General features: G+C 41.0%; 1 protein-coding gene across 2 annotated transcripts in view; it reads left to right on the forward strand.

Moving 5' to 3' along the window:
* The first annotated feature begins 2,264 nt into the window (after window positions 1-2,264).
* Window positions 2,265-26,920, forward strand: part of ssbp4 (single stranded DNA binding protein 4) — an 85,570-nt gene continuing 60,914 nt past the window's right edge. For both annotated transcript variants that reach the window (XM_042006288.1, XM_042006287.1), the window contains exons 1-4: window positions 2,265-2,410; window positions 12,744-12,816; window positions 14,597-14,658; window positions 22,663-22,747. In XM_042006288.1, the coding sequence (XP_041862222.1) occupies window positions 2,355-2,410; window positions 12,744-12,816; window positions 14,597-14,658; window positions 22,663-22,747 (276 nt within the window). In that variant the 5' untranslated portion in view covers window positions 2,265-2,354. The remainder of the gene's footprint in view (window positions 2,411-12,743; window positions 12,817-14,596; window positions 14,659-22,662; window positions 22,748-26,920) is intronic.

Genomic DNA, 26,920 nt, shown 5'->3' on the forward strand with positions numbered 1-26,920 from the left:
AGCACAACAGTTAAGAATTTTACAAACACAAAACACAGTCAAACTGGCTAAAAGTTTTAAAACAAGATAAGAACAAACAAATAACTATTTAAAATCCCTAACTCAAGCAGAACATCAGATGTAACTGTCTTCAAGGCATCCAACATTTTTTTTAAAAGCTTCCAATGAGACCAAGTCATGAAGTTTCATGTCTTTCTGCAGCTAGCTCCAGTCAAAGGGAGCACATCCCTCTCACACAGAAAATACATTAATGTATATTTAATATATAAAGTATTTAATATCTATACAATATTGCAGTTCATCAGGTACCACACACCACCCTCACTAATCTGGACAAGCACACAGGGGATTATGTAAGGATGCTGCTCATTTACTTTAGTTCAGCTTTCAACACTATAGTCCCCACCATGCTTCACTCCAAGCTGCTCAGCCTGGCAATAAACTCCACCCTGTGTGCCTGGATCCTGGACTTCCTGTCAAACAGAACTCAGGTGGTGCGAGTGGGCAGGCACACCTCCAGCCCCTGAACCCTCAACACCGGATCTCCACAGGGCTGCGTCCTCAGTCCTCTGTTCTTCTCCCTGTACACTCATGACTGTGTAGACATGGACAGCTCCAACACCATGGTGAAGTTCGCAGACGACTCTGTGGTGGTTGGTTTCATCAACAACAATGATGAGCAGGTGTATACAGGGGAGGTGGAGAATCTGCCAAAGTGGTACCATGCTAACAACCTCCTGCTAAATGTAGACAAAACTAAGTAGATGGTGATTGACTATGGGAGGAGACAGCAGAGAAACTACATCCCTCTGAGGATTAATGGGACTCTGGTTGAGAGGGTGTACAGTTTCAAGTACTGGAGTGTGCACATCACCGAGGAGCTACCCTGGACTGCACATAGACAGCCAGGTGAACAAGACGAATCATCATCTGTTTCACCTGCGACAGCTGAATCATGAGGATGTTCTACACTGCAGTGGTGGAGAGTGTTCTGACTGGTAACATCACCCAGTGGTACGGGAACAGTAGCCTACTGGTTGGGACAGGAGGGCTCTGCAGAGGGTGCTGATGTCAGCAGAGCGTACCATGGGTACAACACTCCCCACCCTCTAGGACATCTTCATGAGGAGAACAACAGTCAGAGCGAACAGGATCATGAGAGACCCTCATCATCCTAACAACGGTCTGTTCGAGTGGCTGCACTTTGGCCGGCACCTAAGACTCATTAATGCGAACACAGAGAGACTCGGAAAGAGCTTCTTCCCTCGGGCTGCCAGAACTGTGAAATCTACCTTGTAGTGACACTGGCCAGTGTCATACCTTCTGCTGAAAAACACGGTCACTTATTCATGTCACTTTAACAAGGTTTATATTTTGCACTACCATTTACATGGTAAATATTGTACATATATAGATATTGTCAGTCTGTATAGCATGCACATCACTGCACAATCACTGCACTGTGGCTTATTATATTTATTGTCTTTTTAGTACATTATTGTGTTGTCTTCATTTTTTTTTTTTTTTTTTTTTTACTAGTGGTAAATGGGTGTGCACAGCCCTGGATGCATGAACGACTGCCTTTCACTGCTATCTTGCATGTAACAAACAGCTTGAAACATGATATGACACTACCAGCTTCTTAGTTTGTCTGTATACCTGAGGTCATGATAGACCTACATTATAACAGTTAAATCATCATAAAAACTGGTGTACTTTTGAAGAAAAATAAGCATACAGCGCCATAACACATACAGGGAAATCTTGACACAGTTAAAAGCTCTCCATGTTTCTGATTTTACTGTTATGTGGGTGAAATTGAAGCGTAGTAATGTTGTGGACCAAACTCTAATGAATGAATGATCGCGCTCCCGCGCATAGGCACTTCCTACAAGGGATAACTACCTTGGCACGACAGTGCATACCTTTCCACAGCTTTCTCTCTCTTCGTGTTCCCGAGATCCCTAAACAAGAAATGTGTGTTTCCCTTTAAGAAGCCCCCACCCTTTGCAAAGCAGAGGGAGGAGGAGCAGGCTAGCGGAACAGCGACTGAGAAGGGGAAAAAAAATCCAACAGAGGACGGTTTCAAGTCCCCCCAATAGAAACTGTGCCTGATTTGTGGCCAATGTTGGAGATGTAAAAAAAAAAAAAAAAAAAAAAAAAAAAAGAAGAAGAAAAAAAAAGAGAGGGAGAGAGGGAGGGAGAGGAGAGGGAAGGAGGAGGGAGGAGGAGGAGGGGGAGGAGAAGGGGGGGTGAAAAAACACTAAAGGGGTAGCTATGGAGATGGAGCGTTTTCCTGGCTGCTTTCTTTGACAGGTGTTGAGTGGGGCAAAAGTCTTAAAACAGAATTCAGCATGTACGCCAAAGGTAAAGGAGCTGTCGTCCCTTCCGATAGCCAAGCAAGAGAAAAGTAAGTGAATAATGTGTTATATTTTAAGAGTTTACCTGCTTATCACGCAAGCGAGGGGAAAGAGGAGAGGAGCACAACTTTTTAAACTAGGTAGTGTAATTTAAAAGCAGTGCTCTGTACTAAAGCGCTCTGCTCCGTGCCGTTTGTTTCCACCAACCCACCCGACCACCTTGGAGGTGCGTCTCTTAAAACTTTTTCTTAAAGAACATGTCGCTTGAATGCGGGTTTGCACATGTTACGTTCTAATATTATCTGTGCAACGCTCGCACACCTCTGTAAGTTGATGGCAGCTTTTTGGAGAGCGGCACTGTTATTTCTATTTTTCTTGGATGCACTAGCCTGTAACGCGCGCTTCTTTTGGGTTAAAAGTTGGAAGAAGCATCCTATTTGAGTAAAGCGTATATCCGTGGGTGTCCTGCTAGAGTGCTCGGTTGTCTTCGAACGCTTTGAGAGATGAAGCCGTTGTAAACTTAGATTATTTTACTTTTTTATTTCTTATTTAAGAGGTAGAGTCGGGCATCTCTCCGCTCACTATGCTCGCTGTGCGTTTTGACGCGCAAAGCCGGGGCGTAATCACTCACTCCTGGGATGAGGAGAAAAGTTTTGTCCCATGCAGGCATACAGCGGTGGTAAACTTTTGCACCCCCATTAAGCGGAGTCCCACTGCCACGAACATTTCATTTATTTTTTATAGCAGAGTAAGACTTAAACACAAGCAGAGCAAAGAGTGTTAAAGTGCAAATACTCTTTATCGTGTAGAAAGATATTGTGGAAAAATCTGTTTCTCTGTGTTTCACTTGATATATCTAAGAGCTTTCCCCCACGTAAACTCATCCAATCGTGTATTCTTTCACGTTTTTGGTAGAAAATAAACTTTTAAATGTTCAGTCCCTATAGACAGAATCCTGCCTCTGCTATTGCTCCCCTTTACTTCTGTGATACAGTAGAAAAATGTTTCTTTTCGCGACCTTTCGAAGACCTGGACCTTCGTTAGATCAGAGCAGTCTTTTATCATCATTAGCTATTTTTACGCACTAAACAGTGTGAGGTTGTGAGTGAGCAGGGATCCCTGCTGAGATGCAATTGTAATCTAAAAACACTGTCAAGTCCTGGGAGGCTCAGCTGTTCCAGAGCGCTTCATACATCAGTAAAAGCAATAGAATATTGTTTAGACTTGTAGTTTTTCTTGATGCATTGCTGTCTAGTATTAAATTCTTGATATGCATCGCTAATGTGCTTATCGTAAGCTTCCTAGAATACGACTTTGCGCACATCTTGTGTGATTGGCGTTTTGATTTCATTCTGAATTGACATTATTTAGTTGGAAATATGAGTAGCCGTGTGCGTTTGTGCGCGCTGAAGTAAAGGAGTGGGATCCTGAATGAAAGCAGTCCCATGTGGTTTGCTGAACAGCAGGCAGGGTGACCTCTGAACCAGCATATGATGCTTTAATATTGCATATGAACCATCAGCAGACGCGAGGCTGCTTTTACACCTGTTTGTGAGGCTTGGCGTCATTAGTTTATTTACAGTACACAGAGAGCAATATATTATTTAAATGTTGTGTCTTTAGACAGTTTTTAGTTGCACTTGCTTGTTCGGGGACTGTGGATTATGTTCCATGTGTCATTGGGAGTGAAATCAGTGCAGAGGCAGCATGTATATCAAATGATAGCGTAGGAGGAGGATTAATAATTTAACTCATAAGAACTACAAGTCTTTTGAGAGCTGGAAATGATGAATACTTCTCTGTTAAGGCTGCTTGTGCATAACAAAAAAATCCCACATTTGTTCAGTGAAATGTATTTATTTGAATTCAAACTCATCTCATATTTGTCAGAGCCTGTGTATAAGTTCAAAGAACATCACTTTCTTTAAACATTTAAGTTTGTGTGTGTGTGTGATTTTGCGTCACAGGCCTATAGATAATGTCCACACATAACAAACGATGCTTGCCCTTTCCCCTCACCTGTCTTGTCACCCTAACCTGCCCTGCAGGGCGAACACATGTTCCCTTGTAAATGTGGAGCTCACAACAGCTGCCTCAGTGCATCACTGAATTAGCTCATATTCATATTTACATATTCATATAACTCTTTACATATTCAGCTAATGAAAAGAGGGCGCCCTGGATGGACTTGTATCTTATTAAAGCAGACTCTGGTGTCACAGCTGCAGCTCATGCACAGAGGATTGATTATTAAGTCTTACAGTAAGATAATTATAATAGTAATAAATTTAAAAGTATGTTATTCTTTAAATTTCTTTCTTAAGGTTTTGTTAAATGAATGTGGTCAAAACATAAGAAATTCAAAATACTACTGTTACTGCTTATCAATGCAAAACTGATGCTGTATACAGAAAACATGTCTAACTTTATACCACTGATGTGTAAATCTGATATAGCTTAGTGCTGTTTAGGTTATGCAATACAGCATTTTGTTGTCAAGGAGAGGCGGAAACTAACATTAGGTAAACATTTGATTAGTCAGCGTACGGCTGAAAGCAGCCGGACAAAAAAGGGTGCGGACAGGGGATGGGAGTTATACCACAGCACTGATGCTGCAAGGAGGAAGTTGTAGTAATGAAATAATGATTGATAAGTAGAAAATTATTTAATGCACTTCCTCCCTTGCTCTAGCAGATAATTTGTTTTAATCTTATTTTTCATGTTGTCATGGTAAAATATGTCACATGCATAGTTGAAGACAATAATAATAAAAAAAAAGGCCAGATTGGCAGCAGACTTTGTTTTCTGATTGGAAATGTGGTTTTTACACCCTTTGTCTCCATTAACACAAAAAAGATGTGTATATATAGTATGTGCTGCCAGTGTCAGGGATTTTCAAGCTCCTCATTTTTACCATCGGAGGGAATGCTGCTTAAATTTTAGATAAGCCTGATGAGGTTGCTGCTCTTTGTGCCCCTCTGCAGGTAGCCTGATGTGTACAGGTGTGCAAGGGAAGACTGCAAGCCAAAAAAAACAACCAAAAAACAAGCTGCTTTTCACCAGAGCAGCACATCCTCACATGTTTACAGTACTGAATGCTTCAGTTACATACTGTAGATCTTGGGCTTAGTATACAAAATGTTCCAGCATGCAAGCTCAGTTGTGCATTTAAGTGTGTTTGTGAAGCTGTGTTTGTACAGAGATGTGTGTTTTTATGTCCTTCAAATCCTTGGAACCAAGGCTTGAATCCAACATGTTTGTTCAGAAATACAACATAACACAAACAGGCACACGGACACTTGCCTGGATTCCTCCACACAACCGAATCCTCACCACAAGTGGAATTCAGCAACCTGGCCTCGCTGTCTCGAGATCACAGGTAGTCAGAGCGTTGAGGGGGGCGGGGGGGTGTTTTCTTTGCAAATCCTTGAAGTGTTATTATGATGAGACTTTTTTGTAACAAGAAAAAAAAGCTAATAATGATAAAAGTAGAGGAAGAACTGAGAGCCCTTCAACCAAAGACATTAATTAATATTCTTGATTTTTTTCCAGTGTTTTGTTCATTTAATTTGGATGGGAGAACAGAATGGAGCAGCTTCAATATTAATGTCACGTTATTATGTGGCAGGGGACCTCTTTGAAATGTGCACTGATGAATCATGTATCCTAATTAAAGGTGCCATTCACAAAAATATCTGATACCTTGATTAAACATCCTTTATTTGTTTGTTTTTTAAATCTTTAGATTTTCCAAAAGATGTTTGCTTCCAGGGTTTGCTCTCTAATACTTTTTCTTTGTTTATACTTTTGTGTGTGTCATTTCAAGTGATTCTGGATTTGTTTAGGAAGATAACTTCAAGAGTAAAGTTAATCAGTTTGTTTTAAGCATGAGTTTCTTTACATCCTCTGCTCCTCCTTTGGCTCCTGCCATGTATTTACATGCCATTTAATGAAGATCTTCAGGTCTGAATGCATGGTTTTGATTCTACACAGATGGCTCTGCCATCTGCATTTTAGGCTTCTGAAGGATGCATAAAGAGCCGAGCATGAACGCAGGCACAAACACTGCTCTAAAAGTAAAGAAACCCTTGATTTACCCCAGCATCCTTTGGCTGACTGTGCTCTCATTCAGATATGTCAACAGTCAATTAATGCTGCCTGTCGTCAGCTGCTTTTGGTGCATCCGCACAAATTTGTTAGTCTTCTCACTTGAAAATAAAGAAGGCAGTATAAATATTGAAACTACGTGCCTGAAGTTGTTAATCAGTTTGGCAACACAGCACACAGAGCAGAAGTGTGTATTTCATTATCACAGGGAGGAAAGCGTCAGTGTGGACGGGGAAGAGGTCAAGCGATGATAGAAAACAAAGTTTGCACTAATTCTTTCATGGTAGGTTATGTCATGGCTGTCCTCATTAGCCGAACGTTGGCAAAGCTCTGGTTTTGACACAGTTATGTCACTGTTATTGCTCATCCCAAATCTTTAGAAATCTCTCTCCTCTGCCTCTTTGACTTGTGAATGGTTTTGCAAACAAACACGTGTGCATGCAGATAAACGCTGAGGCTGGAGGTGACTCTTGTAAGATGTGACATGGCAACGAGTCAGCCTCATTGGTACGGTGCGAATGAGATGAGCACATGGCGTTTGTGTGTTTGTATGAATCCAGATACCTTCATGTGCATGTGTGACAATGTGTGTATTAACCCATGGCTAAAACCATCCGCGTTTACACACTCATTGACACTGATTTGTTTTGACAAAGGAAGTGCCATAACAAAGCAAAGCAAATACAAATAGTGTGGCGCAGTGGGAATAAGCTTTAGTGAAACAGCTTTCCAGTATCGCAGGTGTCTCAAGCAGACACCAAACCTCTCATTCACCTTCAACTGATACATCACCCTCATTCATACTCATTCCCCAGCACAGTCACATCCACACTGCTTTTATATATTTATAAATATTTTATATTTAGCAAACAAAAATGTGCATTAGATTTCCAGTTAAGATTTGTGTTGCATTCAGTACCTGAATATATAAGTTATGTCTTTTTTTTTACTCTTACTAATGCAGTAACTGGCCCAGCTCAGTCCTCCATCACTTCCTTCATGCATACCTTACCTCACCCTGACACCACTATCACTGCTGAATTATTCAGACCAAGACATGAAAGTTAATTTGCTAACTGTCTGTGCTTTAGCTGGCTAAACTCAGCTGGGATGTCCTCGTCTCTGGAGCCGAGGAAAGGAAAGGGAAGGTTGGCTGGAACAGCCTGGGGCTAAATGTCAGGTGTGTTTCCAGGGGATGAGACAGTGGCAGAGATCTCCTTGATGCCTCGAAGTGGAGCAAAGTGCTAGTTTGCTTGGATGAAGGTAGGGCCAGAAGAAGAGGGAAGATCACAAACGATGAAGTGGATTTTTTTACCCCCTTTGCTTCAGTTCAACCTAACTGCTGTGTGGAGTAAAAACTGATGCAAGAGCACGAGTGACAGACAGATGCTTTGCTTTTTAGCTTTTCTGTCTCTACAACAGTGGTTTTTACTGAGTCACAGGTCAAACGATCACCCTCCCATCTATTCAGTGCTCCCGCTTCTAATTATATAGTTTGCATCATTGTTTTCCTTTGTTAAATTTCTTCTGTGGGCATCATTAGAGAGTGAAACACATGGCAGAGGAAATGTGAGATGCTGAAAAGGCTGCATGTGGTTTGTCTTGTAAGCATCTCATCTTTTATTCCTGAGTGACACTTGTAAGTAGCGCAGGGGTCAGATCTGTAGCCCTGACCTTTAGTTTCCCTCTGACGCATCATACAGGCAATCCTTTCCAATTTCCATCTACCTGTCTTATCTTAAAAACTTTGTCATGGGTTTTCATGCTTAGCCGAGTTACGCTTACTGGCTCTGACAGAGTAACAACAGGTGTCTCCTAAAGCTTGGATTGAATGAGTGTTTTTAAATAATGCATCGCAGCCAGGGCAGGTGCCCATCACTAGAGCACAGAGCCCCTCAGATCACACCAGGCTCTGCCATGAAAATTTCATTGCTGCAGTGCTCATGGGAATCTGTGTGCAATCCTGTACAGTGCAGAAGGGGCGTATTGGAGCTGATGTCTGCCACTGGGTGTTTCACACAGCAAAAAGGGCCTCGTTCTTACATGTTACACTTGGGAAACTCCATTCCCTAACTGGAAAACTTCACTGTCCCTTGAACTGTTCAGGCTTAGAAACACACGTCCCTATTACTGACTGAAAACACATATCCCTATTAATAAAGACTCATTTTTAAAACAACCTGGAAAACAAGTTTGTTTGGGAAACAAAACAAGACAAGCATTTTAACACCTTTTCTCTAAAGGTGTTACCATGTGTGTCATTAATGCAGGTATACTCCATAACACATTAACTGCATCCAAATTATAAGAATGATTTCTTTGCTTCTGCATAATTTTGACAGTTGAGGCAGGAAAAAAGAAAATGCTGAAATGCTGCACATCTGCCTGCGAACATAGTCAAAGCTGATGTTTTCCTTTCTAAAGCAAAAAAGTGACATTTCTAAGATGCAACAAATTAGTATTGAGCATATAGTGACTGAAATAATCTCCTGGTTTCCACTCTAACTTTATAATTTTAGTTAGTGAGATACATCTAACTGGTGTTTCCTGATTTCCAAAAACCCACGTGAGGTTGATTTTGACACACTCATCTGTGTTGACTTCAAGTAGCTGCATGCACGCAGGAGTGGGTTTCCTGCTGACCGGTTGGAGGCCGCCCAAGGAGCCATCTGACTTCCTTGTGGCTTCCTGCACATCAAAATAACATTATTTAATCGGACTAATTTTATGGAGTTTAAAAATGTTATTTATCTCAATTCGGAGAACAAAAAGAATACATTCAGGGGTTCAATGATGATGGGAGATATAAAACATCAATATTTGTTTTATAGCAGCGCCTCTATATAGCAGCAGATATTTAAGCAGGATGGACATGCTCTTGAACACAACACTGATCACTTTCACATGATGCCACCAGGACAGTCACTCCATTTGAGATCAATATTAAACATTTACGACAAGTACTCCGCTCCTGCTTGTGGCTCAGTCGTCTGCACATACGGTCATATGCCAGTCCTACTAGTATACAAACACATGAGCCACCCAGCAACTGCTGCGTAAACACATTAAACATAAAACTCTGTCAAACACCAAGTCGTGTTTTACACACCACGTTTACACTCAGTATTGGACTGAAAGATAAAGCAGTCACATGTAATCTAAGAGCGAGAAAGCATGTGATGTGATGTCTTAAGCTTGTTAAATGTGGTTTGACTCATCTGTAAGAAATCATTGTGTTTTAGTGGATGACTGTCAGAACACTTCGGTGACATTCAGCAACGTTTGTGAAAAGATTAAGAATCAAGTTTTTCAACTTTGGCCTGACTCATTATTGATTCATTAAGCATCATGCAGCATCAACCCAAACCTCATAACTCTGCCTGCGCTGGTCTTGATGCATGTGATCGGCATAAAAACGGTCACTCTGTGCACACAAAAGCAGCTCCTCGGGCTCTTTCTTAATACCTAGGGGCAATTGCATTGCATATTGCATTGGAGCTATGCATTAAGGGTTAAGTTGCTTCTTTCTGTTGCAGCAAAGCTTGCTTTTGCAACTGAGTTGATCTGCAGGTTTTGTTAGGTGTGAGTGATGGTATTTGAGTTGCTCAGGATGAAAGCTTTCAGTGGTCTGAAGTCTGGGCCAGCTACACTTGTCAGGATCCCGTCTAGTCACTGTGTAATGAGCACTAATAAGGCAAAGGCAAAGGCAGTGACAAGTAACAAGGATGAGTCAGTTGCTGAGAGAAAGTAATAGTCTGCTGTCCCAAAAAGGAGTTTATGGATTGGGTTCATAAGTCTGTTCTTTGTAAATTGCCTGCCAAAGTGTTTAAAATAAAAAATGTAGGAGATGGATAAATACAAGATGGATGAGATGATCAGCACCACTAATGGCTCTCTGTTAACTTCTGAAGCTGCCGGTAGTCGATTAACTTAGCCTTGCATGGAGACAGATCAAAGGAAAAAAGTTAGCCTGGTTCTGTGTAAAGGTAGCAAAAACATCATATCAATATCTCTAAATCTAACAAATTAACAAGTCATTTTGTGTTAAATTTTTTAACAACAGATGAAAAACAGATTCATGGTTTTTAATTAGGTGATGTGTCATACCAGTTCTTTGCGGGAAGCAATGATTTTTATGGAGTCCCACAGTTTTGTTGCTAAGCAACCAGACATTTACTTGCTCTTGGATCACAACATTAAAAAAAAACTAACTTTTTTGTAGTAAAAGTTTATATTTGTGCAATTTTTTTTTACAGATTTTACAGCAATTTATTTTACAGATGAGAATATTCTGAGTCAAAATTTGGATGAATTGTTCAATATGAAAAAAGTAAATAAAAAAACATTTTTTTTCTCTCCATGACTGAAATGTTTAACCTCCCAGTCTAAAACTCAAGCGTTTTGTTACTGATTTCATCTACTTTTTCATTATTACCACATATGATTTACACGTCATAGTGAAAAGGTTTGAGTCAGGTCTGTGTTCTTACATGACATTAATGCACATTTTGCATGATGCGATCACCAGTTAAAAGCAAAGCTTGTTGTGCTCTTAACTAACAGCTAGTCTACTTTTTCATGTTAACTATTTTTTGTTGCTGCCACCATACCTTTCAGAGACTAAATATGTCTCCTCTCTTTAGCAAACAACCATACAGGGAATTAAGTACAGAGGATGCAAAGTTGATGGCATATATTGGTTTGTTTACAAGTCATATTGTAATTTCACTTGTGTTGAGGTGGTCTTTTGTATGCACATACCCTAAATTCTTCAGAATAGTGTTTGCACACTATATGTATGTAGGATAGCCTCTAAAATCACATCTCAGCCCATTTCTACCCTTCATAGCCAAATCCAGCACATATCAAAGCTAAAAAATGAGTTATAAGATTAAAACACATCTTTATCATGAACATAGTGACTTCTAAATCCCACTGCATATGGCACACAGTTTTTAATGTTTTAGCTAGCAACAAACTGCCCGGAAAAAGGGGGTCAGATTTGAGCACATAAACAGTTGTGATTCAGTCGCTCTCAGCAAGGTCCAGCCTCTTTCTCTCTCTTTTTTTTCTTCTTTTATTTTTCTCTACTATCTTTGACTGTTTTGAGGCAAACAAAATAAAGACTAAGCAGGAAAGGAAACAACCACGGTAGGCTGTAGTAAAGAGACAGTGGTCCTTTTAAAATGGCTCTCCATTCGCAGCATGCAAACATGGTGAAAAGTAACTTCACATTCGCTACCGCATTCCTTTAATAAACTCCACTGCTGTTTTGTTCAAGTTGCTTTAAGATAACTTAGTGGAAAATATAGACCACGATACTGTGACCATCATTGATATATCCTGCCTTAGTCTAGGTCAGTGTTTCCCAATCCAGGTCCTCGGGACCCCCTGCACTGCATGTCTTAGACGTATTCCTGCTCCAACACACCTGATTCAAATTAATGAACTTCCTCATTAATTTCTTTGCAGCCTGTTAACGAACCATTCATTTAATTCAGGTTTTAAAGTAGGGTTACATCTAAAACATGCAGGGCAGGGAGTCCTGAGGACCTGGATTGGGAAACACTGGTCTAGGTGGTGCTATGTATAGGGGAAAATGATGTAATAGTAGTAATAAGCAGGTTTATCTTATGGAGAGGTAGACTGACCTTGTCTGATGGATGAAACGTTGTGCTCTGCTCGATCAGGGAGGAAGTGTAAATGTAAAGATGCACAAACATATTTTTGACATTAATACCAACCAAAATGCTTCATTATAAAAGAGAAGGCTTTTTTGTCGAGGAGAGGACACAATAAATGCCTGTTGCTTTAGAATATGATTGATCAAAAAGAAATTAGCAACTTTGTTTAGACTCAGAAAATATTTTGGATTTGTAATTTATGTACTGACAGGCCTTCTTTTCCATGTCTGTGGGTATTCTTCATCTCCCGTGTCCATGTTCCTTTCAGTGTCTGCACCGTTTTGTTTTCGGTCCTTCTGCCTCAACAGCAGAGATCCTAAAACCACAGGGATATGGCTGAGTGCCACCAAAGCTCTTTAGCTCCGAGCTGCAGAGCCTTACATCACACATTTACAACCCCTCACATCTTCATACTAAAGAATTTTATTCTCTCCCTCTCACTTAAAGTGTAACTTAATCAGTGATAAACAAGATAGATAATTAAGATGTTTTTAAATTGTAGTGATATTAAAACAACTATTTTTCAGAATAAAACAAGAAGACCCTCAAAACTGATGTTTGTGCTTTTTTTCTCTCTCTCCCTGTTTTCCAGGTTAGCTTTATACGTGTATGAGTATTTGCTGCATGTTGGAGCACAGAAATCAGCACAGACTTTCCTGTCAGAGGTAAGAAGCTCTTTTCATGTGACTTCCTGTTCAAAAAGGTGATTCCCCCTCCATTGTATGACCAGCAATGGAATTCACATTATAGGTTGTTCCAGGTTCAAGCAGCTGCTGAGCAGTTGTTCTGGGACTAAAACTAGACTGCAACAAACTTAAAATATGAAAATATAAATGAGAAAATGTGTTCTTTTACAATCGCTCAACGACAACAAGCTTTGCATGTTTATTAATGTTGGAAAATGTGAACATTCACTGGCTGGGCTATGTAATGTAGTCGTAATGGTGTTGGCTCTAATTTTTAATCAGAAACTGTCTAATTAAGCAGTTAGACATGCTATAAACATGTGTTGCTGTTTGTGTTCTGTTCTGACACTTGAAAAGGGAAACTAGCACCTGTCAAGTATAGCAAATGTAATTTAACTAAAAACCTAACCATTTGTCCCAGGTCTGCTCTGCATATTAGCCTCATATTATGCCCCTGAACTTTTGAAGAGGTAAGGTCTCTAATGTATTGCATCCTTTTCCTTAATGGACATCCTTCCTGCTAATGGTACCGTGTCCAGGCCTCCTGTTGTAGAACACTTCTGCTGTCAGTCGGCTTTATTAAGCTTCACATAATACACTCTCCAACACTGAAAGAGCTTAATGGCAAACAGAGGAAGGTCTGCATCAGCCAACTTTTATTCAGACATTGTTTATTTATCATGTCATCAGATGGGCTCAGGTTAAAGACTGATTCACCCTCTTGAGCTCACAGATGTATGCTGCATACACATGATACACAGAGTTCAAATTAAAATTCAAATTTTATTTATAAAGCACTTTTTGTTCAAAAAGTAGCATAAAAACTATTTCACATAAAAACAAACAATGTTTACTAAATATATTAGACGCCTCCACATCCATTTAATAGCTTTATTTATAAGTTAGTTTAATGAATACTATAACATTCTTTAAAAGTACACATATCAAACTTGCAGGTGGACTTAAAACACATACACACACACCTGCTCATCTAATTAGAGTGCTATCATCTGTATTCTCCTGCCTTAATTAGCCCCTGTTCCTCCTTCAGCGTGCTGCATGCACAGACTCACTCACGTTTACAGTATACACAAAATACACTTGCAGTTCCCGAGAGGACTTTGCCACTCTATGCTCTCCTGCACAGTGCAGCACTCAGCTCTTTAGCGGCATTAAATCAACAGGCCCACAACAACACACGGCACATCACATCATTATAAGTGGCACTGGGGAAATCTGTAGAAAAGACACTTTAATAGAAACCTGGGGCTTGTATCTGTTTTGTCTATATCATGAACATATAGAAAAATAGAGAAATCTTGCTACTGTCATGCCACCCTCACAGGCTCTCAGACTTAGTATATGCCCTGAATCAGTGCGTGTTTATGTGTGTAGTCATGTCAGTGGGAGTGTGTAAAGCAGGCAGTTGGTCTGCTATCTCTCGCTGGATCTTATCTCAGTGTCCAGATACAGGCAGGAGCTCTGCATGTTTGTGAGGGCAGCAGAGAGGACTGCTGCTTCAAGACAGTCACAGTTTCTTATCCACAGTCTCTGCACTGCACTGCGGATCACTGTGCTCTTCGCCGGCCTATTTCTCTGTCTGACTGTCGCTGTGCCACTCTAATGTCGGGAGAAACGTGAAGCAAAATAGTTACATTATGCATAAAAAATGCAGTAGAGTCTAATTTTTTATTCTCCTCCTCTGTCTTCTCCCTTCAACCCATCTTCCTCTTGCCTTCTTCTTCTTCTTTTATTACAGATCCGATGGGAGAAGAACATCACACTTGGGGAACCTCCAGGATTTTTACACTCATGGTGGTGGTATGTATTCACCGATCCTCTCTCTTTTCCCCCTTCTTGATTACAAACACACATACAGTTCAAAATTTATACTGCAGAAGTACTCTTAAAGGAGTGAAGCTATGTGCAGGGTAGAGAGGGACAGTAATTGCAGGGACTGCTAAGTGCATCATCTCCTGGTGTCCTTCTGATTGACAAGTGAGATAACTTCCCCTGGTCTGTTATTTACAATGTTTTTGTAACCTCTCACTGAAGCGTTCGCTGTCCAATTAAAGTCAAAATCAGTGACAGATCCTCCTATTACAGTGGTTTACATGGACTATGGCAACTGAACCTTTAACAATTCCTCCACCTCAAAATGTTACATATTTTGATGAACTGCGCATCAAATTAGCTGTTGACTGTTTTTTTTGCATTCTCCTCAAGAATATACAGAAAGCTAATACTGGATTTTTTTAAACACTTCTTAAAAAAGTTTCTTGGTCAAGTTCTCAAGTTAAAGCTGTTGCCTCCTTTAAATAATGGTGGCCACAAAAATCTTTGCAGATTCACCCATATTAGGCAAGACTGCGTTGATAGAAATGGTGCAGTGTACTGACTGCAGTGTTTATATGTTGCACAACTCGGCACAACTTCAGTGTGTCCCTTTTCCCCAAAGGTAGGGTGTGAGAGCTTTGCAAAGTGTGGCTCTCAAACTATTTTCTCTGTGTGCATAATGTGCAACATTACTCCATTCTTCTGAGGGCAGAGTGCTCTGCACTTACTTGCATGTAGACTGTCTTCCTGCAACAACTTTCCTCCCATGAGGTTTCAGAAGACTCTGATAACAACAATCAGAACGTGCCCCTGTTGTTGCCCACTGTTTTTCCACATTGCAGGCATATATAAAAGTGCTGGTCACAGAATTCTGCGCATTCAAATGCAAAGAAAATTGCGGCTGAAGTCAAATCTGTTAATCCAAACCACCACCACATTTGTAGATGGAGCACGGAGATGGGCATCACAGAACACATCCAATCTATCTAGTGCAATACGTTGCACCTGAGAAGAACCACAAATAGCTGAGTAAGAAAAGTAATGAATAAAGACAGCTTGGAAAGAGAGATGTGACTTCTGGCTCCTCTATCACCTCTGCCCAGCCGGCCTATCATGGTGTGAAGTGGGTGTGAATACCAGAAAATTACAGAGGAAGGGTGACACAGACACCCTGTATCAGACACTGGAAAAGTGAGGGTTAAGCAGGATGTAGCTGTTATGTGATCACCCATCATGCTGTTTGGACAGATGAATAAAACCTTCTGAAAAGGGGATTGTATGATTTCTAAGAGGATTTAAAGCTGTTTATTTGCAGTGTGCACATTAGGTAACAGTATCTTCAGGAAGTTAAAGCTATGTGAAATCTAATAAAGTTTGTATTCAAAGTTGTGTAACTCGAAGGAGTGTGATTCTTTTTTTCATGCCAGTTGAAGAGTTGGGGGTGAAGGGTTTTACAGAACTTTAATGATTTCCATTAGCCACACAAGTAAGGTCATATCAGAGGACCAAACCACAACATTTCCTGTTGTTTTAAGAGGACTGGAGCACACCTTTCCCACTTATCTCACATGTTGCTTATACATATAGTCTCAACTTTTGGGCTTCCTTTCAACTCTCCAGCTCAGAGGTGAGCCTAATGGTTTGAAAACCTCTGCTCAATTGTCAGGATTTTCTGACTTTATTTAACCCATGACTCCATTTGTTGCCACAGCCCTCTAATGTGGGTTCTTTTCTTTCAAATTTATTTAACACATATTTCAGATCCCTTAATGTTTGATAAATATAGGACATATTTCTACACTTTTGAAGATGGAGCCTGACACAATGTTTTTCTCTCTGAATAATAATAACCAAATTTAGGATTTCCCTCCTTTATGGCTGTCACACTGAGAGATAGAAAACTTGAAGTCAAAAAGAGAAGAAAACAGGCAGGACAGAAGAAGCTGGATTGCTGGAACGGGTGCAGACAAAGAATCCGGCAGACAGGGAGGTTGAATCTTCAGCAAGGCATCACGAGAGGCAAAGAGAGGGTGTAAGAGGTTTGACAGGGCCCGCATTGTTTGTCATTCATGCTATCCCGCTCATCCCCAAAGCCCCCCGGCCGGCCCTGTGTAATAAACCCGGACATGCGGCTTTATTCATTCATCCTCTCTGGCCCCTGTATGTGTTGTGATTGTGCAGCCTGTTGACACGGTTCATAATGGTCCTTAAAGAGCCTGGCTTCTCTCAACCTGACAGTTCACAATTGGACAGCTACCAGTTATTCTGACAGAATGACATATGCAAACATACAGTGCAGCGTAGGTTTGCTCTCGCTCCTGCCTGAACCAATAAGAGTGCTCAGGGAGCCTGACCCAGTGTGTGTGTACGTGTGTGAAAAAGAAAGGGAAAATGAGTGTGAGTTCTGACTGTATTGATATACTTCACCAGTGTGGGAGATGACATTACGTGTTTGTCTGAGAACAGTTGGAGAATAGGCTGATGATTAGCCAGGCTGGGGAGGACAGAGCTCCTCTGCAGTGTGACCAAGCTGAGGGGCGTCTGTCTGGGCCACACAGCACGTGGACGCAGGACACTTGGATGCAAGTGGAGATTGTTGGGGAGGGGGGGTCAGCTGCATGATGAGAATTGGGGGGGGGGGGTGGACTCTCTTCTCCACCCCCTGTCCACCACTACGCCACCCAGCTAACCCCCCTTCAACCTCCAGCCCAGTCCAAAACAAAAGCTCCAGATGGCAGAAAAGCCACCAACCTCCCTTATCCCTCACCCAGCGCTCCCCCTCCTGCAACCTTTGTCTGGAGGTCCGTCTCTTTGTTTGCGGAAGAGAGACCCCCGAATGGATTAACTCTTTGCATTCCAGCCTCTTTTGTGTTAAACAGCCAAATCTAAGACCCCGACCCCACCATCACCCCAACCCCACCCTCAATGTCTCCTCCTTGGTTCCTCACTTGGGTTTTGCCTCCATGGTTGTTTCCTGTACAACGGCGTAGGTGGTTGGGGGGGCTTCAGAATAAGACTATAGTGGCAAAAGGGGATGGGGGAGGGGGTTTGGAAGAGGGAGACTGGTGGTGGGGGTCACTCATCCACATCTGTTGTTATGGGTGGAAGGATAAAGAGAAGGCTCAGTGACGGCTGCAGGTGTTGATTGTGTCATTAGCTGCTTCTCTATTGGCCACTGCTAGTTGTCTCCTCCTTATCCCAGAATTGATTGCTTTAACCAGTTTTCACTGGATGGCTACTGAATCGTTAATACCCCCCCACCACCCACCCCAACACCACACACAATCCAAACACACAGTACATGGACTCAACCACAACCACAGCGTGCAGAGGGAACATATATGTGAAGTCTCAAGCTGAAATTCTTGTTTGCAGGGGGCAGAGACAACAGAGTGTGGCCTCTTCTACTTACATATGTCTGCAGTGCAACACAAATATTAGCATCAATCCGCATCTACTTTTCCCTTTCGTTATTTTTCCCTCATTCGCCCCTGATTCTTTTCCTTAAATGTGTTTGAATGTGTAATTCTTCAGACTGTAAATGTAAGCAGTTTCCAGTTAGAAAAACAATCAATATCCACCTCATAGTTGTTTGTACATGTCAGAGAATAATCAACACCTGCTGTCATATCTAAATGAAATATAGTAATACGAAGACACAACGTTGTTCCTTCCGTGGTACCCTGACCTCAGTCGTCAGGAAATAATGCTGCCAGCTTATGGTATATGTACATATAGATGTACATTGCTCACATGGTCACATTAGAAAAGAAATTTGTTCATAAATTTTGCAAACATTGTACATATAACTGTATTTCATACCTAATCAGGTCTTCTTGGTTAGAATAACTAGCGATGAGTTGCATTTTTGCACAGAGTACATGTTTATGCTCTAATGGAAACATTTATATCATACAGACTCCATCACACTCACACACCCACGAGCCAACCTGTTCTCATAAAAAAGCCCATTCGTTACACACCAAACCATGTTGTGTGTTATTAGCATAATTTTTGTAGTTTTGTGTAGCTTTTAATGCTGTTTGCATTGAGAGGATGAGACCTAGCTTACCCTAACAATGGCCATTTGTGTAATATTTTAGTGATGTCTAATGACATGTTGAAAACAACAAATGCATTGAAAAGTGCCAAAAAAGTGTGTTATTGCACTGCAATGAGATCATGTTGCAAAGCCAAAAAGAAGTATGCCACCTATGTTGTACTGTACCCATTTAAAATGCTTAACTTTTGCCATAAGTTTTTGATTTCCACCCACTACAAGTTCATGTCTTTACTATCAAGCGAGGTTTGTTATGGGAGATTATGTTCCTGATCCAAGGTCTTTGACAGGTGGTGAAATAAAGGGCCAGTTGCATATGGTATATACATTCTTAGCTTTGGCTTTTTTTTAATCCGTAGCCTCCTCAATTCTTTGCTGATAAGCCAGGCTATCTGTGTTCCTTAATGTTGCAGGTGTTTGGTCAAGGCAAACAGGTGTCACATGATTCCAGACATCAGCTTTATGACCAAAATGTCAGGTTTTTTTAGGCTGATTTTCTTTTTATATTTTTATATTTAGTTTGTCTGTTGAAGTAAAAATGACTTTAGCTGTGATTCATCATGGACAACTGATTACAGACACAGCTAATCTTGTTGATTATACAGATAAATGAAACATTTTATGACGTTACGGCTGTCTGTATTCACAGGAGTGAAGCTATTTAGCATTAATTCCTATGTCCAGTAGAGATATTAGTTAATAATCATGTGATCTACCTTTTTAGGTGTCTTATTATAAACAGAAGCTATTTGTAAGACAGCACTGATATGCTTGCTTGAAAATGCTGCATTGGTAGGTGAGCATTTTAACATGGATGTAACATAATTATATTATAAACTAGTGTCCACCGAGATTTGTTCATTTCTATATGACTGACTTTACCATATTTTTTTCCTGTGTGGTATTTAGTTATGTGAAAGCTCCACAAAGCACAAAATAAACATTTATTGTTTTTTCTTTCTAAGATTTTCTAAGTCTTTTTTTAAACAAACAAAAAAAGAAAAGTTATGCTTTGTTTATTAGCCACAGCCTTATGGAAGTTTTCCAGATTTCCATGTCAGAGTATTGTTGTTCTTCCTCCTGCTTGCTGATGCTACCAGGAGGGTATCTGCTACTTAAGTCAAGGTAATAAAGACAACTGGAAGGGTTGTGTTTCCCCACCTCCACTGTTTGATTGCAAAATTTTGTCCCATTAAGAAGAGTCTGTTGTGATAAGATGAGCATGGTTGGCTCCATTTAATTTTATTTTTGGGACCCACTGGTTCTTTCACCCATGCTCTGTCTGCCTCCTTATCTCCATCTGTCTCCACCTCCGTCTTAATTTCTGTTCGTCTCTCTGACTGACCAACCGACAGACGCAGGATTATCATGCAGACCTGCCTGTGTGCCCGCCTCTCTCTGTCTTTGTTTACTCTCCTTATTATAATGGAAAAGCACATTGTAACCACTGGCTTTGTCAGACCACAGTTAATTGCGAGTAATTATCACGATGGCATTTAATTTTAGTAATTGTTTTCTTCTGGACAGTCGGATGCTAATCCGTTCCTCCTCTGTTCTGGATACAAAGTGTGAGTGTTTGTGTGCACGCTGACAGTGCTGGCCCATATTTTTCAACCTTTCTTTTCATATAAATAAATAATAAAAAAAAGTCTTTCAGTGACCCAGAGTTGCAATTTAAATATCTCCTGCGACTCTTCAAAGTAAGAACAGTTAAACTTTTCACCTTTAGCACAGTTGTGTAGCTAAAACATCAGTTACTTCCCATAAGACCATAAAGAGCTTCCCATGGTAGGATGATTAGATTGAAATGATTAGATAATTGGATAGACATTTTGCTGTTACAAGGGGTGTGGAAGTATTCTTGTTGATTGCTAGTGTTAATTAACTGTGAATGTTGACTTCCCAGATAATTTCTACAGATTAGTGTCTCACAAGAGAATGTGACAACAACTATGGCATAGTTACTCCTCACAACCCCTTTTCACCTCTGAATAGGAACTCTGTTTGGAAAATGTTCCTCGACATCCCCAAAAAACACTGAGAATAATGAAATTCTTGGTTTCTACATTTAGTCTCTTCTAGCTGTGATTTTGCTTCAGATTATGCATAGAGATTCAGAATGAGATTTCCCTGCGTGCCTCAGACACATGCAGGTCAGCTGTTCAAATCGCAATATATTTCAGTCCTCACAGGCCAGGAGATGTAAGATGTAAGACCTTATCCCCACCCCTGCGTCTGCACCTGGTTTAGTCTTTTCTGTAACAAACTGCAACCTGCGTCGCATTTCATTTCCCTGAGAGCTGATTGGATTTGCGATGGTCGCGCCTCCTCGCCGCGCCTCGTCTCTGACAGAGCAGCAATCTCTTTAACACCAGCCGATAGATATGATAATGTACACTGCCTTTATTGTCAAGTGACAGAAGGGCAGCACAACACACCATGTGTTCACCACCGGCTTTGCACAGGCCCTCCTTGTTCCTCAGCGGCCTCCTTGTCTGAAGATGACCCCAGTGTTCACTGAACGCCTCAGGACACCTCCTGCCTTTTAATCTTTATATACTTTAATAACATATTTCTATTTTAGCTCATATGCTTTGAGAATTTGCCAGAGGGTTGAGATCTAATTTTTATTGTCTTATTTTTAGGACACCTATTGTTGCACTTTTGTTTCTTTGGTGCCCTCAAATAACAAAAATCAAAGGACTTGAAAGGAATGTGTAGATGAGTGATCAGCTGTGTTTTATAGTAAGAGATTATAACAGAAAACAACAACAACATAAAAGCATCTTGTTCAATGAGTGTGACACCATGCTATGTAACAGGAGCAGTTATTGTCTCTCTCACATCATCACAACATTTGTGTGCAACTATATATTCGCACCTTTCAATGACAGCAAGAATTTCCTCCCAAGATTTCTTTTTTTCTGTCCATAAAATCGATATCTTGAGGAAGGAGAACAGCTTTATGTGGACTGGCTTAGTGAGTACTTAATTTCACTGCAGTAATTAAGGGCCCATTTGGAGTGGGACCTGGTGGCCCCTGTTGCCCTGGAGGAGTGGGACTGCTCCAGTTAAATTATATGAGTACGGCTGATTGGGCAGTAAGTAACATAATCAGAGTTGATTGGTCAGTAACCTGCAGGTCGCCAGGGCATGCTGAGAGGAGCATGTAGAGAGCTCCTTCAGAGTATAAACTGGAGCTTTGAGCTGACTGTAGGTTGGTGTGTTTGTGGATCTGGTGTAAAGCATTTCCTGAATTAGCAAACCAAGAAACCTTTAGAGTGCTGAATGAAATGTGCTCACAGCTTTGAGTTTTTCAAACCGTCAAGCAAAGTAAACAGGAGTGGAAGATCTCATGATCTTATTTCATGGATGATCTGATTTCCAGAGTCTTCTAGATCACATCATTAAACAAATAAAAGAGCTGTCCAAACTTTCTGACTCCACACCAACTAAAAAGGAGCAATTGGTTGTGACATAATTAGGATAATGCTTATGTGAGGAATAGTGGCGGGTAGACCATCATCGGGACAAAGTGACAGAGATGCAATTCACTGCTTTCAGTCTGAACTTTCTTAAGCAGAGATTTATGAGTTAGGTCTCTTGAGCTTCAGTGGGGCAACAAAGTCTTAAAGCAGTCACCGGGTTTAATAAGTTAAAGTAGATCTAAGCAGAGAATTGTGAAGCAGATTGTGGATGAACAGTATAACCTAAAAGGTTATGTTTTATCCACTTTGTCCAGCCCAAATTTCTCAATTCGCTTTGCAATTCTTGTTCATTTGCTTCCATATGCATTTACACCACCCTTTCTTCATCAGGCATTTGCAGTCCAATTTGCAAAAGAAACAGAAACACTAAGAACATAATATGTGTTTGGATGACCGAGTCAAGTGTCTAACTGCTGTCGCTGTCTTGTCCTGTGTGCACAGTGTATTCTGGGATCTGTACTGCGCTGCTCCGGACCGGAGGGAGACATGCGAACATTCCAGCGAGGCCAAGGCTTTCCATGACTATGTGAGTGAACTGAACCAATCCTCTTTCAGGGTACATGCAGTGCGTGGATCAGGAAAAAAAAAGGGACCGTTACATCTGAAATTATGCTGTTGCTTCTTGTTTTGACATGTTTCTTGATGTGTACGTGTTTGGTCTGCATGCTGCAGCTTCCACTTTGGATGGGACACATCATGAGTCGGATGTCTGAAATAGAACACTTTAAAAAATGCATAACCTATGAACACCACTTATATATTTCATGGGAAAGACCTTAGACTCCCTGGTCTTTGAATTTTTAAAGTAAAAAAGTGAATCTTTGTGGCATTCTACAACCTTTCACATCCCCTGCCTTGATCAGAAATCATTTCCGTCACATCTGTAGCTCAGCTGTTAGCTCCATCTAAATGCTGACCCCTCCGGTCACAGCAAATATCTTTTCCAAGAGGTGGAAGGTCAGGCTATTGCCTGGCTACTTATTGGTCCATTCATGGTTTCAGTAAAGGTCAGAATCACACAAAGCAGCTGGCTGATCAAGCAAGCACATTAACACACACATTCATCTACAGCACATTTACAGGGGAGGCACATTTAGAGCCAGTAAGGCTGGGCTTGTTGTGGCTACAGGGGGTGAACTTTGTGATGAAAGGTCAGGGTCACAGGCCTCCCCGACCCTCTCATCTTCTAAAGAGTTAGACCAGTCGATCAGTAACCTATAGAGCACATACACACACACTTCTTGAAGAGCTGCAAACTGCAAATGAGCATTTTGATGTGATTCACAGATCTATGTTTCACCCAGAATGTCTTCTCTGTCAGCCTGTCAACATCTATGATAAATACTTGCTCCATGTTGCCTGGACTATATTTGATAAAGGATTATATGGGTATGTGGATGTTGACTGGACAAACTGCTTCAGCCACGAGATTATCGTCCCACCTGAGCAAAAGTTAAACCTGAACTGGATTAGCGGACCTATTCTTACCACATGTATTTAATTCTGGCTGTTTTTGCTCGTAGCCGGTCACCCGTTCAGGCGAACTCTCTTGTGAGGTTTGACAGCAAAAGTGTGAGTGCTTGTCAGCCGAACAGATTACATTTGCTGCGCATGTTTTGTTCTTGTCTGTGTGGCCACTAGTTGATGTGTGTGTGTGTGTTTCCACGCCTGTCTGTGTGTGTGCATGTGTTGGACCACCATAAGATTAATTACATGGTTAATTAAACCTAGTAGTTAATTAAATCTGACAACTGTGTCTAATTAATCTAAATGCCATATAATTTCCTACACCTTTCTCCAGAGGTAAGCCAGCTGGATACCTGCATGCCATCTCTTTAATAGCTGTTGTGTGACAGTGCTGGTCAATATATGGTTGAACGTCTAGCTTCAAATTCCGCTGCTGTTTAATACTCTTTACACGTGTTTTAGTCTTTTGCTGCATTAATCAGCCAGATGAGAGTCACAGCACTGGAGCTCTGTCTAGGGTTGGCTAAATTAGCCAAGCTAAAGTTTAGGATTTGAACTGTTGAAGTGGATGAAAGAATTAAGGGTCCAATCGGTTTGTGTTGTCTCACCCACGAATTGGCTGAAGTTCACAGGGTCAGAGTGCATCAACAAGGTCAGAGGGCTGATTTGTTTGTGCCGCAATAGAGAAACTGCTAGCTTTCCACTGACGATGAGAAAAGTTGGTAAAATGATACCATATGATGTTAACACTAAGAAAAATATTTAGAATTTTGTGGTTACATGATTTCAGCTAATGAAAATATTATGGTTGAGTGCATGTGCATTATATTTTACACTTATTCCTTAAAATTCAGACTGCAATAACAATTCTTCTTGGGAAATTTGTTATCCTTACTTAAGAAAAATAAAGTCATGTTCTAGAGAAGTTCATGAGTAGATGAAGGTGGGGAGGGATTCTTCCTTTCAGTGATGCTATCAGTGAGCAGTATAAGTTGTACTTTCTCTGTATGGAGGAGACTCTGCAAACAGAAAATGCGAGTGTGAGCTCATGAGCTTTTGTGAGTGTTTCCGTACATGTGTCTTTGTGTGACAGAGAGATTGAGAGAGTGTCAGGGTCGAAACGTGTGAGTCCTCAGGGTGATGAGGGGTCTGTCAGTCTCTGATTAACTCTGGCTCCTTGGTCCCCGCAGACCGACGGCCTGATCGAGTCTCTATCACGGCCCCTTGCTGATAACGGCTCCTTCGTTCCCCTGAGTCCACCAGGATCACAGAGTGAAAAACAACACGGCTCCCAGGAGTTGCACACGCTTCACTCTGTGTGTTGCTCAGCGGGAATACTGAAAAAAGAATGTGTGCAAACCAAGATTGGATTGTTTTCATTTTTCTTTTTGTTTTTTTTTTTTTCATCATAATTTGTGTTCTTCTCTAGCAGCTATGCTGTCAGTGTTTTGTGCGTAACAATGAGAAAGTATCAGTTCCATACTGTAAAATTAATATTTAGAAATATAGTTTGCTTATTTGTTTCCTAGAAATAAATTGGTTGCCAGGCAACATTGAGCCAGATCAGAGACTTGCGTACAGCTTTGGGATGGCTCGTCTCGGCTTGGCTCACTTTAAAGGCACCTCTCGCTCAGCCCTGTCCTACTAGCCTACCGACTTTATGGACTCTCCAGTTTGGGGAAGATAATGGAATATAATGTGCTAATCCTCAGATCTGGGGACCGGTTGACAGCTAATCCAGGAGAATGTGGTGGGATTGGAGCCCTGGCCACACTCCCAGAACCGGAGGCCTCTGACTAGCTGGATAGCTGGTTGGCGTCACCCTTGAATGGTGAATCTGCTATCATAGACACTCAAGCTCACAAGTAAACACTCCTACATACAGCAACTCTTATGTCTATATCACACACCCACACTCTTATATAAATGAATACATGCACTCAAAGTAAGCGAGGTGATACTGTATCATAAAGAGCCTGAAGTCTTGTACCTCTGTAAAAGTAATTTAAGTCCTTTCTCACGTCTTAATTGTTGGAGTTGTATTTCTGTCCTTCCTCTTCACACAGCCTTTTAATCATGCATATTTCCTAAAAGGGATCCACGCATCTTATTGTCCTTTTTTCTGCTGGAATTTGGATGCTCTTCAATAGAGCACTTTGTTGAGGAAATGTGTTTGATTATAAGAACATGGCACGTCTTTAGTAAAGTAATATGAGTGATTAAAGCACATGAGCTCTGTGATGAAGAAAGCCGACGTATTGATGAGCTAGCAGGCGCGCTCCTGCGTACACACTCGCTTGCTGCTGCTCACATGAAACGGCAGAAAAACGAGCCTCGTTTTCTTCTTTTGACACACAAGCACGCGCTTGCAATCTCAGACAAACAGTCCTTCAGGAAGTGATACACTCTGCCTTGTTGTTGCAAACATTTTGCTTTGCCCCAGCCAGAGGTCGTGACCCCAAACATCTGCGATTCATGCCAGCCAGGGTTGACTGCCTGCGGAGTGTCACAGATTTAGTGCCACAAGTGCGTCATTCAAATCGCAGTGCTCGACTGGCTCCACTCAGCTCTTGGCTAACTGATGAACATCATCTTGGTGATGGTCTGAAAAGTCATGAGGAAACAGTATGTATTGAAAAATAACCATTAATCACATAATTCGGCTGCTCAGATTTTGAGCATTTAGTTTTCTGCTTTTAAATCTTTCCAACTTCAATACAAGCCTTTTTTTGATGCTCTACAGTAAAAGATAAACAGATTTACCTTTTAACATTCATTAAATTAGTCCACTGTGTCCTAGATGACATCTCCTTTTGTCATTCATTCAAGGCTTTCTTCCAATATCATCATATGCAGAAAAAAAAATCACGTTTTACACCTTAATTGCTTAAATAAACAAACATCTGTCGTGTTTGCTTGTAAAATCACTCAGAGCATCTTCTAAGTAGTTGGTAACATATTTTCTGTCAGTTGACATATTGCTTAAACAGATAAATGCCTAAGGTCTAAATCAACTGATCCAAATTAATAATAAAAACAAAGATAAGGAAAATAAGACCCCTAATCTGACTTGTTCCCAGCATGCCGTGTGCAGACTGTAGCTAGATGGAGAGCGGTCGGCTGTTGCCGGGGGATTCTTTGAGAGGGTTAAACATTTGTTCGGCTCCACCACAGTAACAGGTGGTACAAGGGGAGGAGCCGCACTCTGTAAACAACGGTTGATGGTCGAGCC

Source organism: Melanotaenia boesemani, chromosome 14 (genome assembly GCF_017639745.1).
Source record: "Melanotaenia boesemani isolate fMelBoe1 chromosome 14, fMelBoe1.pri, whole genome shotgun sequence".
Lineage (NCBI taxonomy): Eukaryota > Metazoa > Chordata > Actinopteri > Atheriniformes > Melanotaeniidae > Melanotaenia > Melanotaenia boesemani.